Below are 19,419 nucleotides of genomic sequence, written 5' to 3'. Positions count from 1 at the left end.
CTCACCGAAAAGGCTCTCACCGAATCGGACTCATCGAATAGTAGCAGACCCTTAAATTGTAGCCTCCTTTATGTTGTCAGGATGATGTCCACCAACTAGAATCATTATTATTTCATTCTACATTTTCTGAATGAATTCTTATTTTTATTTATAATTAATAAAGTTGATGCATTAAGTCTTTTAATTGTGTTACTACCTCTTTTATACTAAATTCAGTAAAAGACATTGTTTGTAGCTGTTTTAATTAACTAGCATATCTAAGTATTTGAAGATGTCTCAGGAATCGTTTCAAGCAGCCATCCAAGAGTTTGGATTGTGTCAAGATACTGCAGATAAATTGTGGAATGGTGAGTTTTGTTTGGCAAGTTATTTGAGAAACAACAAGGTGCCAATTTTGTTGATTAATTTACTGCAAATGACAGAATATCCTAAAGTTATTTAGTTTCAAAAGTTATTCATTCAAAAGTTATTCAGATTCATCCTTAATTGAGCGGGACCTTATTAATTTCATTGTTACCTTTAGACATTTTACTTTTTTTTTTTCCTGTTTTGGTTAGAAGATTCAAAGACATGTTGATTTTGATTAAGCTCTTGGAGTAGCCTCCGCAATTGAGAAGCAGTTTTTTGGTCTAAAACATTGCTCTCACACTAGTGTTCAGTGAAACTTTTTTCTACAAAAGAATATCCAAGCTAAAGTTACCTGGATATGCAATAATCACAAAGTTTGACTCTGCAAACTGCAATATCCACTTTTTTAATGACTGGGGCTGTTTGTTTTAAAATATGAAGAGCTTATTTCCAAAACCACTTACACCACTTTCGGTGATTTCGAGAAAACCACAAAAAACGTTTATGACAGTTTCGCTTGGTAAATGCAATGCGCTATTGATTTCTGGCGATGTATAAGTACCTACTGAATTGAGACATGACGTTTGTCCAGATCTAAGAAATATTGGAGGACTTAAAATCGCCTTTTTATAAAATTAGAAATGTGGATATAAGTGGTTTTGGAAATAAACTGGAGAATAAAAATTGCTTGCCAGAATGAAAGAAACCAATTTTTGAAACCATTTTTCCAAGCTGACCACCACTAATTTATCACCGCAATCCAAATCCATTTTAAACAAAGCAAAAACACAGCTATGAAGCTCAAGTAGGCTACTAAGCACCGTTAGTAACTGCAACAGTAGGCTGCAAGCCTACAACACTGCTTATCAGTGTTGCCAGGTAGTAGATGCTTCAAACTGCCAAACACATTTCAAATTTTGCCAAACTGACTGCCAACTCACCAAAAACATTTGCCAAAATTCTGCCAACTCAAAATTTTACTGCCAAACAACGTAAAATTCTGCCAAATTTCTCGAATTTGGCAGTGAAATTTGCCAAATGGTAACACTGCTGCTTATCACAAAATATGGGACCTACAAAATAGGCGATCGCAAGTTCTCCAAACTTGTAAAGAGGGAAACGTCTGATCTCTGGAAAATCCCAACACCAGACGAGGAAAGCATCTCTGAAGAGTTTACGTCAGATGAGTTCACCGCTGCCCTACAATCTACTAAGACCCGTAAGGCCCCTGGTCCCGATAACATCTGCCCCGAACTTGTACTCTATGCTGGCACCGCCATGAAGTCTTGGCTGCGAAAATTCCTGTCTTCCTGCTTATGCCAACTCAAGATCCCCAAAATTTGGAGACGAGCCAAAGTAGTCGCGATCCCTAAGCCTCATAAGCCACAAGAGGATCCGAAGAGCTATCGACCTATATCTCTTCTCTGCATCCCTTTTAAAATCTTCGAACGTCTTATCTACACTCGAGTCGAACCAATTATAGACCCACTCTTGCCCCGGGAGCAAGCTGGTTTTCGACGTGGAAGATCTACTGTGGACCAAGTCACTCTCTTGACTCAAGACATCGAAGACTGCTTTGAGGCAAACAAGAAGGCTGGTGCTGTGTTTCTTGACCTCACAGCTGCATACGACACCGTATGGCACCAAGGCCTCACCTGCAAACTGCTCCGCCTGCTCCCGGACAGGCACATGGTCCGCATGATCATGGAGCTCGTTTACAACAGAAGCTTTACTCTCACCACCGGAAGTGGTAAACCAAGCAGGTTACGACGCCTTAAGAATGGCGTCCCTCAGGGATCTGTCCTGGCCCCCCTTCTGTTTAACATCTACACCCACGACTTGCCAATCACGGTATCCGCAAAGTACGCCTATGCCGATGATCTGGCCATTCTACACTTGTCGAATCAATGGCAAACATTAGAAGGGACTCTAAACCAGGACATGTCGACACTTTCGGCATACCTCCAGAGATGGAGACTGAAGCTCAGCGAAACCAAAACAGTGACGACAGCCTTCCACTTAAACAACCGGGAAGCAAAGCGCGAGCTCAAGATCAGCACCAATGGAAAAACCCTGCCCTTCTGCCCAAACCCTAAATATCTAGGGGTAGTCCTGGACAGGTCGCTCACTTACCGTCAACATTTGGAGTCACTACGCAAAAAGATCTCAACACGCACAGCTTTGCTAAGGCGTCTGGCCGGCTCTGGCTGGGGAGCCGGAGTTGATACCCTGCGCATTGCCACCATCGCGCTAGTTCACGCTCCAGCAGAATACTGTGCACCTGTCTGGAGCCGCAGTGCCCACTGCCATCAAATCGACACTGCCATAAACGACGCCTTGCGTATCGTGACAGGATGCCTGCGACCTACACCATCGGAAAATCTCCCTGTCCTTGCAGGCATCCAACCAGCTGAGCTTCGTCGCGAAGAAGCCATCCTGTCTCTCTCTCGTCGCGCTACGAACCCCAACCACTTGCTCTACTCAAGTCTCTACGAGTCTGTAAACGAGAAACCCCTGCGACTGAAATCGAGACACCCATTTGTACGTGCCGCACAACTCCTGATGAAAAGTGCTGAAGACCAATCCATCAGTGCGGCTACGTGGGCGGATCACCAATGGAGCTCGGAGTGGAAGAAGAACTCCTCAAGACTCCAAAGTTTCATCTCCGATACCAGCCACCATCCAACCGGAATGCATTTGCCAAGGAAGGCCTGGGTGCGGCTCAACCGCCTGCGTACTGGCGTCGGACTATTTCGCTTCAACATGCACAAATGGGGGATGGCTCCATCCGCGATCTGTGAGTGTGGCATGGAGGAACAAACCGTAGACCACACCATCTGTAACTGCGCCATCTACCATGCGCCAAATGGTGTGCGTGGTCTGCGTGAATTGGATGACGAATCAATTCAATGGCTGCTCGACACCTGCCCAAACATCTAGACCGCGTCGCCGCCACTGCCCAAGGGTGGTAAAAGGCAGAGCCCCTCGACCCTTGAAGTGGCGAAGAACAAGGTTCAAACGAAGAAGAAGATCACGAAATGATGACAAAAACGGTTTAACAATCAGCGATATGTCACGTGACACAATGGCTTAATATGATTGGTTTAATGTGGATACAAATGGTTTTGGAAACAAAGTGTGATGTCGCGTAAGTGCTTTTGGAAACAAACGCGATTTTTGGTGTCGAATTTGAAGCAGATAGAAAAGATTTTGGAAAGAAAAAATTTGATAGTAGGTACCTATGGTAATACCATAGATATCTTACATTTAGATATGCAACTCAGTGGTGCGTAACAATGTTTGAAGGCTAACAGCGTAGCTATGGCTGTATGCATTGACTTCAAACTTGCCAAAGCAAAACAACTTTATTTTTAATATATTTTTTTGGTTTTTGTTTAAATAAAACTTTCTTCGTTTTCAAGTTGACGTATGGATTGCTTGTGATGACGTCACATTCTCGTTCCGCATGGACTGCTTTATGGAGATTCTGGCGATTGAAAACAAATCACAGTCACAGAGGGTACCTTTAAATACCGTACACATTGTCAAGCATTGTAGGCATTGTCGGCTTTTTGGGGGGTTGTGGAGCATTTTCAGGGGTTGTCGAACATTTTCAGGGGTTTCAGGTATTGTAGAGTAGGCTAACTACTTTCAGGCATTGTTGGGAATTTCTAGGCATTGTGTAGGATTTCCAGGCATTGTCGATCATTATCAGTGGTTGACAGGCTTGTGAGGCATTTTCGAACATTTTCAGGCATTATCGAACATATTCAGGGGTTGTCGAGCATTTTCAGGGGTTGTCAGGCATTGTAGAGCAGCTACTTTCAGGCATTGTTGGGAATTTCTAGGCATTGTCTAGGATTTCCAGGCATTGTCGATCAATATCAGTGTTTGACAGGTTTGGTAGTCATTATGGAACATTTTCAAGCATTTTCGAACATTTTCAGGGATTGTCGAGGATTTTCAGGGGTTGTCAGGCATTGTAGAGTAGCTACTTTCAGGCATTGTTGGGAATTTCTAGGCATTATCTAGGATTTCCAGGCATTGTCGATCAATATCAGTGTTTGACAGGTGTGGTAGTCATTATGGAACATTTTCAGGCATTGTCGAACATTTTCAGGGATTGTCGAGCATTTTGAGGGGTTTTCATTCATTGTAGAGTAGCTACTTTCAGGCATTGTTGAGAATTTCCAGGCATTGTCTAGGATTTCCAGGCATTGTTGATCATTATTAGTGGTTGACGGGTTTGCCAGGCATTGTCGAACATTTTCAGGGGTTGTCTAGCATTTTCAGGGGTAGTCAGGCATTCTAGATTAAGCTACTTTCAGGCATTGTTGGGCATTTCCTAGCATTGTCTAGGATTTCCAGGCATTGTCGATCATTATTGGTTTTTGACACGTTTGTCAGGCATTGTCGAACATTTTCATGCATTTTTATTCCCAGCTCTGCATGCACAGCAGAATGATCCCTTTCTATTTTGCGTAGGTTGTAAACGTATTTACGGTATACACAAACACAGCAGCGTTTAAATGACCTGGCTATCATAAGTATCCATAGGCGTCGAAATAGGGTGGGCAGGGTGGGCGACAGGGTGGGCGACGCCCACCCTGCCGTGAAACGAGGGTGGGCAAAATATGTTTCGCCCACCCTGTTTTCATGCCACTTATGAAGTATTCGTTACAACTATTTTCGTTTTTCTTAAACGCTGGACTATCCAACCAACTGCAGCGCAACTTCTTGTTTTTCGCTATGTCTCTCGCTAGGTATCCGACAGAACAAAGCAATTCCGTAACAACGCTGCGTGGAAAAACGGCGGTACGCACTGCATTGTTGTTGCTACGGCAACTGCCACAGTTGGCAATTCCTGGTGAGAGAAAGCCACGTTTAATCTTTTCTCCAAATTTGCGTCGGCAATTTGATCTTTTCTCCGAACGGTCTTACTTTCGTTACGTCACAATCAAACTTCAGTTCCCGGTCAGCGTAAGGGAATGTGAATATGACATCATAATGAACATGACCATAAAATAACCGACACAAACTAAAGACGTACTAAAAACAATCGCTTTTACAAATGCGGCAAATCCGAAGGCGCCACTTTAAAGATAACAGGTCACGAGTCACGCGCTTTTTAGGTCGCAAGGGAAAAAGAATTTTGTTTAGTTTAGCAGCGCTCATAAGATCGCAAGATGCAAGAAAGAAAACATCCAACCTATTAAAGCTTAATTGCTGCAGCGACGCTAAACGCAGTCTTTGCGAGAAAGACTAACCACACTTTTCGAAATTAGCGTCGGCAATTGCCGAGGTGATTGTAAGGACAACAAGATTACAAGAAAAAAGTAGTTTTCTTAGACTACACCAGACTAGAATGTTGATTCAATCTTACTATTGCTGGATGTTTTATTTGGGTTACTTCCTATTTCGCCGGCGCTTAGACATGTGCCCAGCTGGGAGAATCTTTTATAAAAATATCACCCTATAATTCAGGCCTCGAAACTAAAGGCGGCCATCGCCGCAATTAACCTACAAAAACCGACATTTTGTCCGCCGGGTCTCGCCCTTCCGTCGGCCGCATTTGTCCGCCATGAAGTTCCGAGAAAATTTTACACAAGCGGCCTTGTAAATTAAAGTAGTAGTACTTTGCCACTTATAATCACAAAGGACTAGAAAAGAGTTAAAGCACTCGATAAATCACAATACACCTTGTATATGCTTGAATTGTTAACCTTATTGAGTGATCAAGCAGCTGATGTCTCACGATAAGCTGGATGCAAGTGACACCACAATACACCTTATTAATGCGATAAATTCAGTCTTCGAAATTAGCGTCGGCAATAAAAATGCCGAGGCCACACGAGCGCTTGTAACGTTAGGGTTAAACATTCCTCCCAGTCGTTATGGCACAGCATAGATTTGTTTCCTAGTCAACACCCTGATGGATCTTTATGAAAAAGAAAGAGGCCTGTGGAGTGGTATCAAAGCCCGAAAGCCGCAAAACGTGGACGCTTCATTGCGAACGGCAAAGATGGTATAGATTTACAGCCAAGCGATGAGCCTCTTGATGTGTCTGATTCCAGTGATGACGCGACAACCTCGTGCTCCGATACAGCATCTGATGATTCCGATTCTGACAGCTAGTTCTTTATCAAACAGACTTTGTGTTGTTCGCAGTATCCCAATTGTGCCGAAATTATGTTAGTGTATACGTAAATCGAGGCAATCTTCTCGCAGGGAGCTAGTAATTTGCTACCTGTACCTGGTTGAGCAATTGACGTTATTTTATGATAATTCAACGTTGCTAGATGTCGAATTAATGTAAAACAAACGTAACTTTCTTATTGAGCATTGTTGTTACGCAATATAACCGAGCGGAAAAATTAAATCGATTTGTGCTGACTCGAACGTTGAATCAACCCAAAATTAACTTACTTTTCCCCGTGAGTTGTTTAACGTGAATTCCTGCAACAGCGTGCCACGTGCGTATCTTGTAGCTCGCTTTATCGCTACTTTTGGCATTATTACATCACAACAAATCAAACAGTGCGGTCGTGATAGACTACTCTAGTATATTTTTCGCTTCTGCCGAAGTAAAAATGTGCTAATTTCGAAGACTGTATGTTGATGCGTGTCGAAGTTCCGATGGCCGCCATGTGCTTGTGATTGGCCGCCGAACAGCTTGCTTCAGTCGGACACGTTTGGCCGCTGGAAAAAAAAGTTGTATCAAGGCCTGCTATTTGTATTGATTTAACTCCAGTAGACGTCAAATTATTGTAAACATCTTGTTCCCGACAATTTTCACCAAATCAAACGTCATATAAAAACCGTTCAAGTCTACTGAATATTACGTCATGGAAATTCCTAAAACATGAGCCAAAATTGCACCAGCGTTCATAAGAATTGTGTCAAACCTGTTTGGGCCTGTTTGGGCCTGTTTAAACAGGAAATATTACATCAGCTTTAAACACCTGTTGGAATGACTTCATAATTGTCTTTCATTATTGCGTCACAGTACTGCATACGTGAATTTGAGATATTGCTATCTATTCTGGTCATTCGTAAAATGATTGTTTGAAAGTTGGCCGCACTTTTAACTGTTGGCTTAGTGCTTGCTAGCTGGACAAAGGTTCCGTCTTTTATCCAAGTAATCTGTTCTGTAGTGACAGTTTTTCAGTGGTGTAAGGCGTTGCACCCCCTCGTTTTCGGTAGCCGTGGGCTAATTTTACAGAAATACACTGTTTGAAAAGAAGTTCAAGTGTGTGTTTCTTCGGTCATTATATACAGACGAACGGATTCGGGAACTTTATGTTAAAATTTTCCCAAGAAGAGATTATGGTTTACCGCTGTGACCATAAAAAATAAAAGACGAAGTTTGTAGTTGGTAGGCTAAGAAGCACTTAGAAGCAAAGAAAATTAAAGACATTTCTTCTCGGTAGGCAACTGAAGAACTTTAAGCTAAAAAGTAAAGACATTTCTTCTCAGTTTGGTACAGAAGAAAAATAACTTTGACATTTATTGGCAAGAAAGAAGATTAAAGGCAATCCATCTGTGCTTGAAGATTCAAGTGGAAGAATCCAAGCAAGTTTTGTGGACGTTTGGACTTCACATACTCGTACAGCTACGGTATCGTGCATTTAAATTCTTTTTTGTATTTTTACGGTCTTTGCAGTTAAGTTTTTTATAACTACTGTAATTTTGTGTGTTTGTGTAACTTAATTTTTTAATTGTTAAATTTAGCCCTAACATTTAATATGTCTACACTCGGTGGTGACAGGGACTCGACCGCCGTCGACTCGACTGAGTTTAAGCCTGATGATGTTCTTTGCGGTCGGGCAGGCCATTCTGGGGAGGGGCCCATTAACGATGAGGCTAAATCAGTTCGAGAAGCCCGGCATCTTAGACGGGATATTTTGACTCAAATTGGGAAACTTTCTGTAGCCCTAGGTTCTTTGAGTGATAAGCAGGAACTGTTAATTTTTCGATCTAAGTTATCTACTTTAGAAGAGGAATTACGGCATTTCCATGCTCTCTTGAGTAAAATTTTTAACTCTGCAATCTTAGCAGAACTTCGTGATAGGGTAGATCCCGAATTTAACTCGTTAAAAAATAACTTCGAACAAAAAGAAAGTGAGTTCTCAGATAGGTTGGATGCTGACATACATCCTGAGGATAGCGCCTCAAATGTAAGCACTAGGATGTCTGAGAGCTCGTCACGGATAGTTGCACAAATTAACCTACAGTTAAGACGAGAGGAGCTAAAGATCCAAGCTGAGGCCGAAGCAAGAGCTGCTGAGGCCATCGCAAGAGCTGAGGCCATACGAGCTGAGGCTGCCGCGAGAGCTGAGGCCGAAGCAAGAGCTGCTGAGGCCATCGCAAGAGCTGAAGCCATACGAGCTGAGGCTGCCGCGAGAGCTGAGGCCGAAGCGAGAGCTGCTGAAAATGGTAGGATGGTACCATTTCGTTTTTGTGTACACCCTTGGGGAATAAAGAGTAGCCCGTATATCGCTTGCTTGGCTATAAAGAAAATGATCGAGCAGAATCCCAGCAGTGCTGGTGAATTGGCTCTCTGCAATATTGCAAATAATATGTACATGGATGATTTTATATTTTCGGCTGATAGCTTAGAGGAAGCTCAGCAAATCACTCATGAATCAATTGCTTTGTTTGATAGCCGTGGGTTTAAACTTGGTAAGTGGAGTGCTAACAAGGAGGCTATGATTGTCTTGTCAAATTTGGATAATGAGATGCTTTCACCTTTGATTCGTGACATTGACTTTCAGACTGAAAATATGACTTTGCCATCAGCGAAGACATTGGGTTGTGTGTGGCAAACCGAGTCTGACGAGATGCGTATCGCATGTTCCTTAAAGCCCTTAGCTAAACACACGCGCCGAAGTATGCTCAGTCAGCTTGGACAAAATTTTGATCCGCTAGGCTTTGGAGCGCCATTTTTTCTAAAAGCACGCCTTATACTTCAGCAATTGGCGATAGACAAGTTTGATTGGGACACCGAGGTCCCTGATAGCTTTGTTAAAGAGTGGGAGTCGTGGCTTCGCTCTTTGGACCTGCTTAAAGATTTTTCGTTACCGAGATGGTATTTTGCAAACTCTGGTGTGTGCAGTCCGGATGATATTGTCTCATATCAATTGCATGGGTTTAGTGATGCTTCGAATCAAGCTTTCTCTTCTGTTGTTTACTTACGTAGACTGGTTAACTGAGTTCCGAGTGTGTCTTTCGTTCTGGGTAAATCTACCATTGTTGTAAAAAATCAGTTTTCTTGGCCGATAGCTAGGAAAGAGCTTGTTGCCGCTTTGAATACAGCAAGACTCGTGAAGCAGGCCTACGAGGCATTGAAGATGCCCGACTGCAGTAAGTATTTTTGGTGTGATTCTCGGACTGTGTTGCAGTGGGTTAAGAACCCTGATTTACGTTTGAATAAGTTTATTACGCGTCGAGTTGAGCATATTTTATTGTTGTCTGGAGCCCAGGATTGGCGTTTTTGCCCTACCGATATGAACCCAGCTGATGTTGGCACAAGGCCAAATCTTATTACAAAGAAAGAGTTTCGAGAGTTGTGGTTAAATGGTTCTAGTCTTCTCTATCAGTGTGAAGAAATTCCATCTGTAGAAAACCCCACTCCAGTACCTGTCCATAGCCTATATCTTCGTGACGAAGAGGGGTCGCTTGACGTTGGACAGGGTGGCCTTCACAGATTGATCGAGGCCGCACCTTCTTTGTATGTTATGAAAAAGAGAATTGCTTATTTGGTTGCTTTTGTTGAATTTTTGTGCTGTAAAACGAAAAAGCGTAGCTTTATGAAGCCAAAACTGGACGCCTCTTATCTTGATAGAGCCTTAGACTTAACTGTGAAGTTTGTTCAGAAAAGCGTGTATGGCGATGTGTTACATTTAATGACCAAACGATCGCCGGATGCACTTGAGGAAGTGATAAAGCGGGGTAGTGTTGGCGCTTCGCAACGTGAGAAGGAACGCTTGAAAGGATTGCGTTCACTTAAAAAGTACAGACCTTGTGTAGATGATGCTGGTGTAATCCGCATTGAAGGGCGCTTAAGTAATTCTCCCGAGATTTCTCTAGAAGCAAAGCATCCGATTGTTTTGCCTTCGAAACACCCCTTCACTAGGCTTGTTGTACTGTCGCATCATAATCGAAATGCGCACTGTGGAGTACAGCACACTTTGTTGTCTACGCGACAGAAGTTTTGGATCGCTAATGGTAATGCTTCCGTGAAGAGGTATCTTAATGATTGTGGTGTATGTGCGATTGAGAAAGCTCGGCCTATAAGGCAGCTCATGTCTGATTTACCTTTGTCTCGCACAACTGCCCATAGGAAACCCTTTTTTGATTGCGGCTTGGACTATCTTGGACCATTGACCTTTGTTGAAGGTAGGAGTCACAAAAAAGCTTGGGGACTCTTATTCACATGTATGGCATCTCGCGCTATTCATGTTGAGCTGGTTATGTCATTGTCGCTGAGTGATTTTTTACTTGCCTTTACAAGGTTTACAGATTTACGTGGGCAGGTTAATGCTATCTATTCCGATAATGGAAGTACCTTTCAGGCAGCATCTAAGAAGTTACCCGAGTTGATAGAATCAGCTGAATTTCACAACGCCCTGAGACAGAGAGAGATAAACTGGGTATTTATACCTCCATATGCTCCGGCGCAAGGTGGCGCCTGGGAAGCAATGGTAAAACAATTTAAAATTGCATTTTTTCACATTTTGGACTCTTCAATTCGTAAGCCCAATTTTATTGAACTGCTTACGTACACAGGCAGTGCCGTTCGGATCGTGAACGAACGCCCTTTGGTACCTTTGAGTGACGACCCTAGGGATTTTACTGTCATCACCCCTGCCTCACTTTTGACCCCATACTTAGACCCATACTGTGCTGTTGGGCAACCACATGATCGTGACCAATTAAGAAGGGATTATCGGTTTAATTTGTCACTTTCTCAGCAGTTTTGGAGTAAATGGATCGATTTTTACTTGCCAGGTCTTCAGGGCCGGAAAAAATGGCTAAAAATGGCCGAGAATTTGGAGCCTGGTCAACTTGTAGTGGTAGGTTCTCTCCAAGACATTGGTAAACGTGGGAAGTATCAACTTGGGAGGGTGCATGAGGTAGTTCCACAAATTAGGAAAGGGAAGCCTGTGGTTCGTAGAGCCAAAGTTGCCGTCTGCAACTATGATGAGAGTACGGGGAAAGTAAAAGTAGACTACGTGTTGAGGGATATTTCGTGCCTCGCCCCCGTAAAGAACACCTAAGTGTTAGGGTTTGAGCCTGGTTTTGTCTGCGGTGGCCGACCCTTGTCTGAGCCCGGAACAGTCGGTTATTATCGCAACTATTGTATATAGCGTCATTTTAGCGTGTACCTATGGTACCAATTTCATGTATCGTCGTGTATTATTCCGTATTGTTGTTCATTCTTTGCATGCCCTTTGTATTTACGTATTAACTTAAACGTGAGTGATTCAAACAATTTGTGTATCGTGTGTTTTTATTCATTGGCTCACAATTGTCGTCAATTCTTTTTTAGTTATGCCATGTCAGACTGTCATAACTAGGGGCCGCTATGTTCCCGACAATTTTCACCAAATCAAACGTCATATAAAATCCGTTCAAGTCTACTGAATATTACGTCATGGAAATTCCTAAAACATGAGCCAAAATTGCACCAGCGTTCATAAGAATTGTGTCAAACCTGTTTGGGCCTGTTTGGGCTTGTTTAAACAGGAAATATTACATCAGCTTTAAACACCTGTTGGAATGACTTCATAATTGTCTTTCATTATTGCGTCACAGTACTGCATACGTGAATTTGAGATATTGCTATCTATTCTGGTCATTCGTAAAATGATTGTTTGAAAGTTGGCCGCACTTTTAACTGTTGGCTTAGTGCTTGCTAGCTGGACAAAGGTTCCGTCTTTTATCCAAGTAATCTGTTCTGTAGTGACAGTTTTTCAGTGGTGTAAGGCGTTGCACCCCCTCGTTTTCGGTAGCCGTGGGCTAATTTTACAGAAATACACTGTTTGAAAAGAAGTTCAAGTGTGTGTTTCTTCGGTCATTATATACAGACGAACGGATTCGGGAACTTTATGTTAAAATTTTCCCAAGAAGAGATTATGGTTTACCGCTGTGACCACATCTACTCCTTGTTGCGCCTCGCTTTCCGTTATCTCGTCCAGCTGATATAGCATCTGATGATACCGATTCTGACTAGTTCATCAAACAAACTTTGGGTTGCTCGCAGTGTCCCAATTGTGCCGAAATTATGTTGGCTTATAAGCTTACGTAAATCGAGGCGATCTTCTCGCAGGAAGCTATTAATATGTTACCTGTACCTGGTTGAGTAATTAACGTTATTTTATGATAATTCAACATCGCTAGATGTCGAATTAATGTAAAACAAACGTAACTTTCTTATTGGGCATTGTTGTTACGCAATATAACCCGCCGGAAAAATTAAATCGATTTGTGCTGACTCGAACGTTGAATCAACCCAAAATTAACTTACTTTCCCTTCCCGGTGAGTTTTTTAACGTGAATTATCGTAACAGCGTGCGTATCGCGTTGCTCGCTTTATCACTACTTTTGGTATTATTACATTACAACAAATCAAACAATGCGTTCGTAATAGACTACTCTAGTATATTTTTCGCTTCTCGTTTTACATGTTTTAGTACAATCTTTTCCTAATAAATATTCACAGTAATTGCCGAGGCAATTTCAAATTTTGCCGTTTGGCCTCGGCAACGTTTTTGCCGAAGTAAAAATATGCTCATTTCGAAGACTGAACCATTGCGAATTTGCAAACATACACATTCAACGAAATCTGTTTGAAAACTCTCGCCCACCCAGAATTCCTCTCTTCTAAGAAAAAATCGACGCCTATGTAAGTATCAACAATGCCTGACAAACCTGTCAAAACCTGGTAATGATCGACAACCCAAGAAAACGTTTGACAATGCCTAACAAACCTATCAACCACTGAATATGTTCGACAATGCCTGGAAATCCTCATCAATCCAGCACTGCACAGCATTTTGCAGAAACCACAAAAGCTAAAAGAAAAATAATCACATATTTTTTACGTAGGGGGGCCCTTTAAAAATCGGAGGGTCCGGGGTACCTGCACCCTCTGCCCCCCCCTAAATCCGGGACTGTTTTCACATGCTTTTTCTTGAAGGGGCGGCAAAATCTGAATCCACCCCGGGCAGCACATTCCCTAGCTACGCCACTGCCGACAATGCCTGCCAGAAAGAATCTAAAGTACTTTACAATGCCTGAGAACCCCTGACACCTAAAAATGTTCGACAATGCTTGAAAATTTCCGACAATGCCTAACAACAAGCCTGTCAACCATTGATAATGATCGACAATGCCTGGAAATCTTAGACAATGCCTTGAAATTACCAACAATGCCTGAAAGTAGCTACTCTACAATGCCTGACAACCCCTGAAAATGTTCGATAATGCCTGAAAATGTTCTATAATGCCTAACAAACCAGTCAACCACTGATAATGATCGACAATGCCTGGAAATGTTCGACAAAGCCTGAAAATGTTCCATAATGACTACCAAACCTGTCAAACACTGATATTGATCGACAATGCCTGGAAATTCCCAACAATGCCTGAAAGTAGCTACTCTACAATGCCTGACAACCCCTGAAAATGCTCGACAACCCCTGAAAATGTTCGATAATGCCTGAAAATGTTCTATAATGCCTAACAAACCAGTCAACCACTGATAATGATCGACAATGCCTGGAAATCTTAGACAATGCCTGAAAGTAGCTAATCTACAATGCCTGACAACCCCTGAAAATGCTTGAAAATTTTCGACAATGCCTAACAACAAGCCTGTCAACCATTGATAAGTAGGTAAAGACCTTTTTTGGAGCTGTAGTTCCAGGACAAGCTGAAGTTTTATTCAATTAATCTACTGAGTGTTACCAAAATGAAAGTTTACTGCTGGCTACCGAAAGCTGTGCTATAGCATTTGGTAGCCTAGTTATGGTGTGTACCAAACATTAAAATTGTCTTGGTTTGGCGGTTTGATCCGTGATGCTAATGAAGCTGTCTCAGCAGGGGGGAAGATGCCCCCTGTCCTCAAATTTTCTCTGGATGGGGGGCAATGGTGCCCTTTTAAGGTTATGTAAGCTACTGCAAATTTTACAATATAGGCTAACAACTTCTGCTATTTGCTTTTAGCCAAATTATAGGGCCTATAGCCTAGAGTAGGCCCACACAAATTATCCCGTGGACACATTTTATACTTTGCAGCAGATTGTGATGCTATGAATGTGAAATTTACCTTTCGTTTCTTGTTCAAGCTATTGCAATTATTCATCTGTCTCACATTTCGACTTTCATGGCTATAATAGCGGGAAAACGAACGAGTTGCCCAGCATTATCACTACCGTATATCTCACCCTAAAATCGTTCCGGCGCCCCTCTATCTCAGGTTTGTAAACTGCCTACAACAAGCTTTAATGAGTCACTGGAAATAAGCTTAAATGATAGTTCCAACAATCATGAAACAGAAAGTTGCATAACCTACGTGAAGAAAGATTATTGTCTTGATTTTTCATAGTAGGCTATTCTGTGAAAACTTGAAATATACGCCAAACAAAATATTCCAAAGGAGCTCAAAAGCCACCACTCGCCAAGCCCAAACCGTACAATAATAGCCTACCATAGATACGCTAGCCAAGCTGGCAACCTTGATTGTTGATTGTGTCCATAAAGTCAGTCGAGCGTGACGATAATTCCACGATTGCTGAGTTGCATATCTATATGTAAGATATCTATGGTAATACTCTACCTAATGACACTCTAAACTCAATTTTGGTAAAAGTGGCGCCTAAGTGGTTTTGGAATTAGGCTCTTCATATACAATTATACATACAGTAGCAAAATAAAAGAAAAAAGCTTATTCTTTTGATATACTATATTAATGCATCATAATAATTATGAAATGAAGTACTTGCTTCCATCTGGCTAACACTTTATTGTTGCATTTGTTAAGTTTACTGTCTAGTGTCTATCCATAAATATGGTAACATGAAGCTCTTCAAAGTACCGGTAACTAATAAGAATCTATTTCACCAATCACTCCATATTTTAATGACTTGTTTTGTGTAGGTAACATTCGTTCTATCAAAGAACTTGCATCCTCCAAGACATCTGTTGTACATGGACTGGTTGAAGATAGTGTTCTCAATACCATTTTACCAGTTTTGCAAAAGGTACATTTGATTTCAAGTAGGGTCAGTGTCATAAATAATATCCATTTACAATGTTGGTGGAAAAGCTAACTGGAAAAGGCAAGCTGGTACTAAGACACTTCCTCAAACGTGATCTACCTAATGCAGAAGCAATCACTAAGAAAACAAATCAATAGTTTTTTTTCTAAAGTCTAAACCTTCAATCATTTGGCTAGACTAACGTTCACAACAGTATTTTAATAAAACTTATAATTATCATATGTTGCAGAACCGTGGTTTTCGTCCAATAGGACTCATCAGCACAACTGAATCGAAACAAAAAAATTACATTATAAATTGTTAGCAGTACAACTGGCCCGAAACAAACAAAAAATTACAGTTTAAATATCGGTAGATAAAAGTCAATAAATATTTGTAACCTCCATTTTCTTTTCTTCATAGTTTTGGTAAAAAAGTAGATAGGCCAAATGCAGAAAATGCAACTTTTAAATACTAAAATGACCTGGTTTGTACATGCAATAACGACCAGTAGAATATCTAAGCAAGTAGGATTGAAATGCTATATGGGTGAAATCTAGAACAAACGCTTTTATTACATCATCATGATAAACCTGCATTATGCAAAAGTTATGCAATCAATTCTGCAGAAAATAGGTGACAAAGAATGGTAAAACTAAAAAACCATATATGTGTAATCAATAGTAAGATAAGTTAACTGGAAAAGGCTATCTGGTACTACTGTAAGACACTTCCTCAAATAGGCGATCTACCTGAAACAGAAGCAATTACTAAGAAAACAAATTTGAGCTCCATTTTGGGCTATTTTTCCATCATTGTTCTGACATTTCAACAAGCAAGGTTCAGGCGTATTTCCTTTTCTTTCTCCACAGAAGATAATTGTGTTGTTGCAAGCCAAGTGGGGTAACTTGAAATAAGTTTTCATGGAATACACATTTCAAGTATACACTACATCGTTGTATTTTAATTTCAGTATGCCTTTCCAATCGTGATGGCAACGGACCCAAAGAAACACGCATTGAATTTGCTGCGTCGTCATGCTGGTGGTGGAGATGAAGAGCCCACCAGCGGAACCGCCAGTGATTCCATGCCATTTACTGATGGCCCATCAAGGTAATAATTTGAAGCTACAACTTTAGACCATCGCCAATGTTTCAATTATTGTTTTCTTACCATTAGTGTGTGGTAAATAAAGTTTAAGTGAAGTGTTTGTATTTTGTAACAACTTAACCTTTTATTGAAATATTTATTCTCAAATATTGCAAGTAGATTGAAATGTAACATTAACAACTTGTAACCCTCAAAAATAAAAGTCGAAATTATCCCAAATATAGTATCATATATGCGCAATGCATGATTGCATGCGCTGGTGCGTAGTCGTTGTGTATTCGGAGGCAATGATAAGATACAAATTTTTCAATTTTGTCATGATCGCTTAGCGCATTGTTGCTATGGTAAACTAAACATTCAGGATTCCAGACCAAATTGTGCATTAAAATGAGCTCATCTTCCCTAGTTTCCTACCGACTTTTCATGTCAAGTTTTAGCTAATTTTGACTATAAAATGTATACATCTTGTGTAGTAAACATGGGTTAGTGTTTACATACATTAAGAAATTTTATTCAAACATTGCAATGCCTTAGCAGTTAGGATCAATAATTTTTATTGTTAATTGATGCTGAAATGCTTCTTGATTTTACATGTAAACATAATCCTTCTGCTGCTGCTGCCTCGAGTAACCACCTCTTGCCTTGTAACGGTGTAACCGGCCACCTTTATGCAAGCTTTAGTCATGATCTACATTAATTCCACTTTCCACTGACGAGTGTTTTGGCTACCTTGGAACGCGTAGAGGTTTTTCAAGGATGCCTTATACACTTCTTCATCACTGAGGATTATCAAAATTAGAGACTGTTTTCAGTTCAGTGTCCCATTGTGCAAATGTTTAGCTTTGGAAAAATTACTTTCTTGATATTCTTGGAAGGCATGTCACAAGTCTTTTCTATCACTTATGTATAGGGATGTGCCGATTACAGAATTTTTGCCGATGCCGATTCCGATGCCGATTCTTAAATATCTGCCGATTCCGATGCCGATTCTTTGGTTAAATGATTAAAGCTACTTTTAGTCGGCGCTCTACAAGTGGTTGCGATTTTGTTACAAGTTACTGCCTTTGAAATGTCTAAAAGCGTTCACTTTGTCGCCTGCTCTAGACAGCGTGATTTTTTATGGTAGTTCTTCGCTTCTTGCGCGCTACAAAGTGGTGATAGACACGCGTTTTATTTGTTGCGGAAATCAGTAAAAAGAGAAAAGTTTAGTTCAGTTGTTTTTATTTCTGACCATCATATCAAAAACAATACACGTCAACATAGCAAAGGTCGAGAAAAAGGTAGAAGCGACAAAACGCGAACGTTAAAACGTGCTTGTGACCAAAGTAAGTTATTGAGTTGAAAAAAATTTGGCACGGTCGCAACACCTTCAGAAAAATTTAAGATGTAAAGAGAAAATAAAAAAATAAAATGTTACAAATAAATAAAATAAAAAACATAAATTTAGGCTATTGCTTTATTAGCCCACATAGCTTTAGCTGATATATTTAAGATTTGTATGGACAGTTGCTATGAAGATCGGCCATGGTGCGTTATCAAGAGTGCTGATGGTCGTAAAGGGAACACGTCTTGATGCGTTTAGCTCATAGCAAATAAGAGCAAGGCAGGCAAAGAAAACCCCACAAAGAAATCCTACCACGGGCAAAGCCATTTCAAGCGCAACGCACCATGTCTTGCACGAATCACAAAATAGATAGGCTATAACTTGACGACATGAAAACAATGACAAAAACAAATAAAACAAACTAGCAAAAACGGCTCGGGTTCCAAATAGCGACTGTCAGAACAGCGACTGTCAAAAGAGCAACCACACGACAGCGATTCATTTAAAACAGCGACTGTCAATAGAGCGACTACACGACAGCGATTCATCAAAAACAGCGACTGCCACAACAGCGACCTCACTTCTTTTATTAAATCCAAGGCTTACGCGCACATGCATTCCTTCACCCCCTCCACACATACCTTCCATCCCCCACACCTCTCTACACACGTATGCACGCACAAATAGGCAAACACTGCGTAGTGAAAGATTGAAACTAAAAGGGACTTTAAAACAACATTTTATTTGGACTATCCATAGAAGTCACATGATTTAAAAAGAAATAGGCTAGTCAAGCCAAACAACAGAAAGTCGTCAAGCCTTGCAATAAAATTCAGGGTCTAGAAAAAGATTGAAACCAAAAGGGACTTTAAAACAACCAAAAGTCTTGCAATAAAAATCAAGCCACGTTTATTTCTAACTTCACCCTATATTTGGTCGATTCTGACTCATGACGTTTTTGACCAAGAAGCTGAGCATCTGTACTTCCAATACCTTAGCCTACTAATTCTAACTGTAAACTTGTAAACTAAAACTACCCTAGACTAGGCAATCATTGTCAAGCTGGTGCCATACAGAACCATCCAATTTGGCCTCCAAGTCAAAACTGCCATACAGAACCACCCAATTTGGCCTCCAAGTCAAAACCTGCTGACTGGCATGATATAAATCCAAAAACTTCTCGCTATAGCTAAGTCGCTATCATAACAGTCGCTGTTTTAATGCAGTCGGCATTTATACAATCGCTGTTTGGAATGTCGCTCACTTCATTACGTCGCTATTATGAAGTCGCCATTATGACAGTCGCTGTTTTGACAGTCGCTATCCGGCCTGGATGCCAGCAAAAACAACATCATCATTTTGCGGAAATCCAAT

The 19,419-nt window shown here is 41.0% G+C and overlaps 1 protein-coding gene across 1 annotated transcript in view; it reads left to right on the top strand.

Moving 5' to 3' along the window:
- The first annotated feature begins 217 nt into the window (after positions 1-217).
- The window catches only part of LOC145786547 (cell death protein 3-like), a 67,801-nt gene continuing 48,599 nt past the window's right edge, over positions 218-19,419 (top strand). Inside the window, exons 1-3 of the mRNA XM_082598220.1 lie at positions 218-347; positions 15,511-15,614; positions 16,585-16,724. Of these exons, the coding sequence (XP_082454346.1) occupies positions 272-347; positions 15,511-15,614; positions 16,585-16,724 (320 nt within the window). The 5' untranslated portion in view covers positions 218-271. The remainder of the gene's footprint in view (positions 348-15,510; positions 15,615-16,584; positions 16,725-19,419) is intronic.

Source organism: Aplidium turbinatum, chromosome 17 (assembly GCF_918807975.1).
Source record: "Aplidium turbinatum chromosome 17, kaAplTurb1.1, whole genome shotgun sequence".
Taxonomy (NCBI): Eukaryota; Metazoa; Chordata; class Ascidiacea; order Aplousobranchia; family Polyclinidae; genus Aplidium; species Aplidium turbinatum.
Note: the sequence above shows the minus strand (reverse complement) of the source record. Positions and strands in the feature narration are given on the sequence as shown.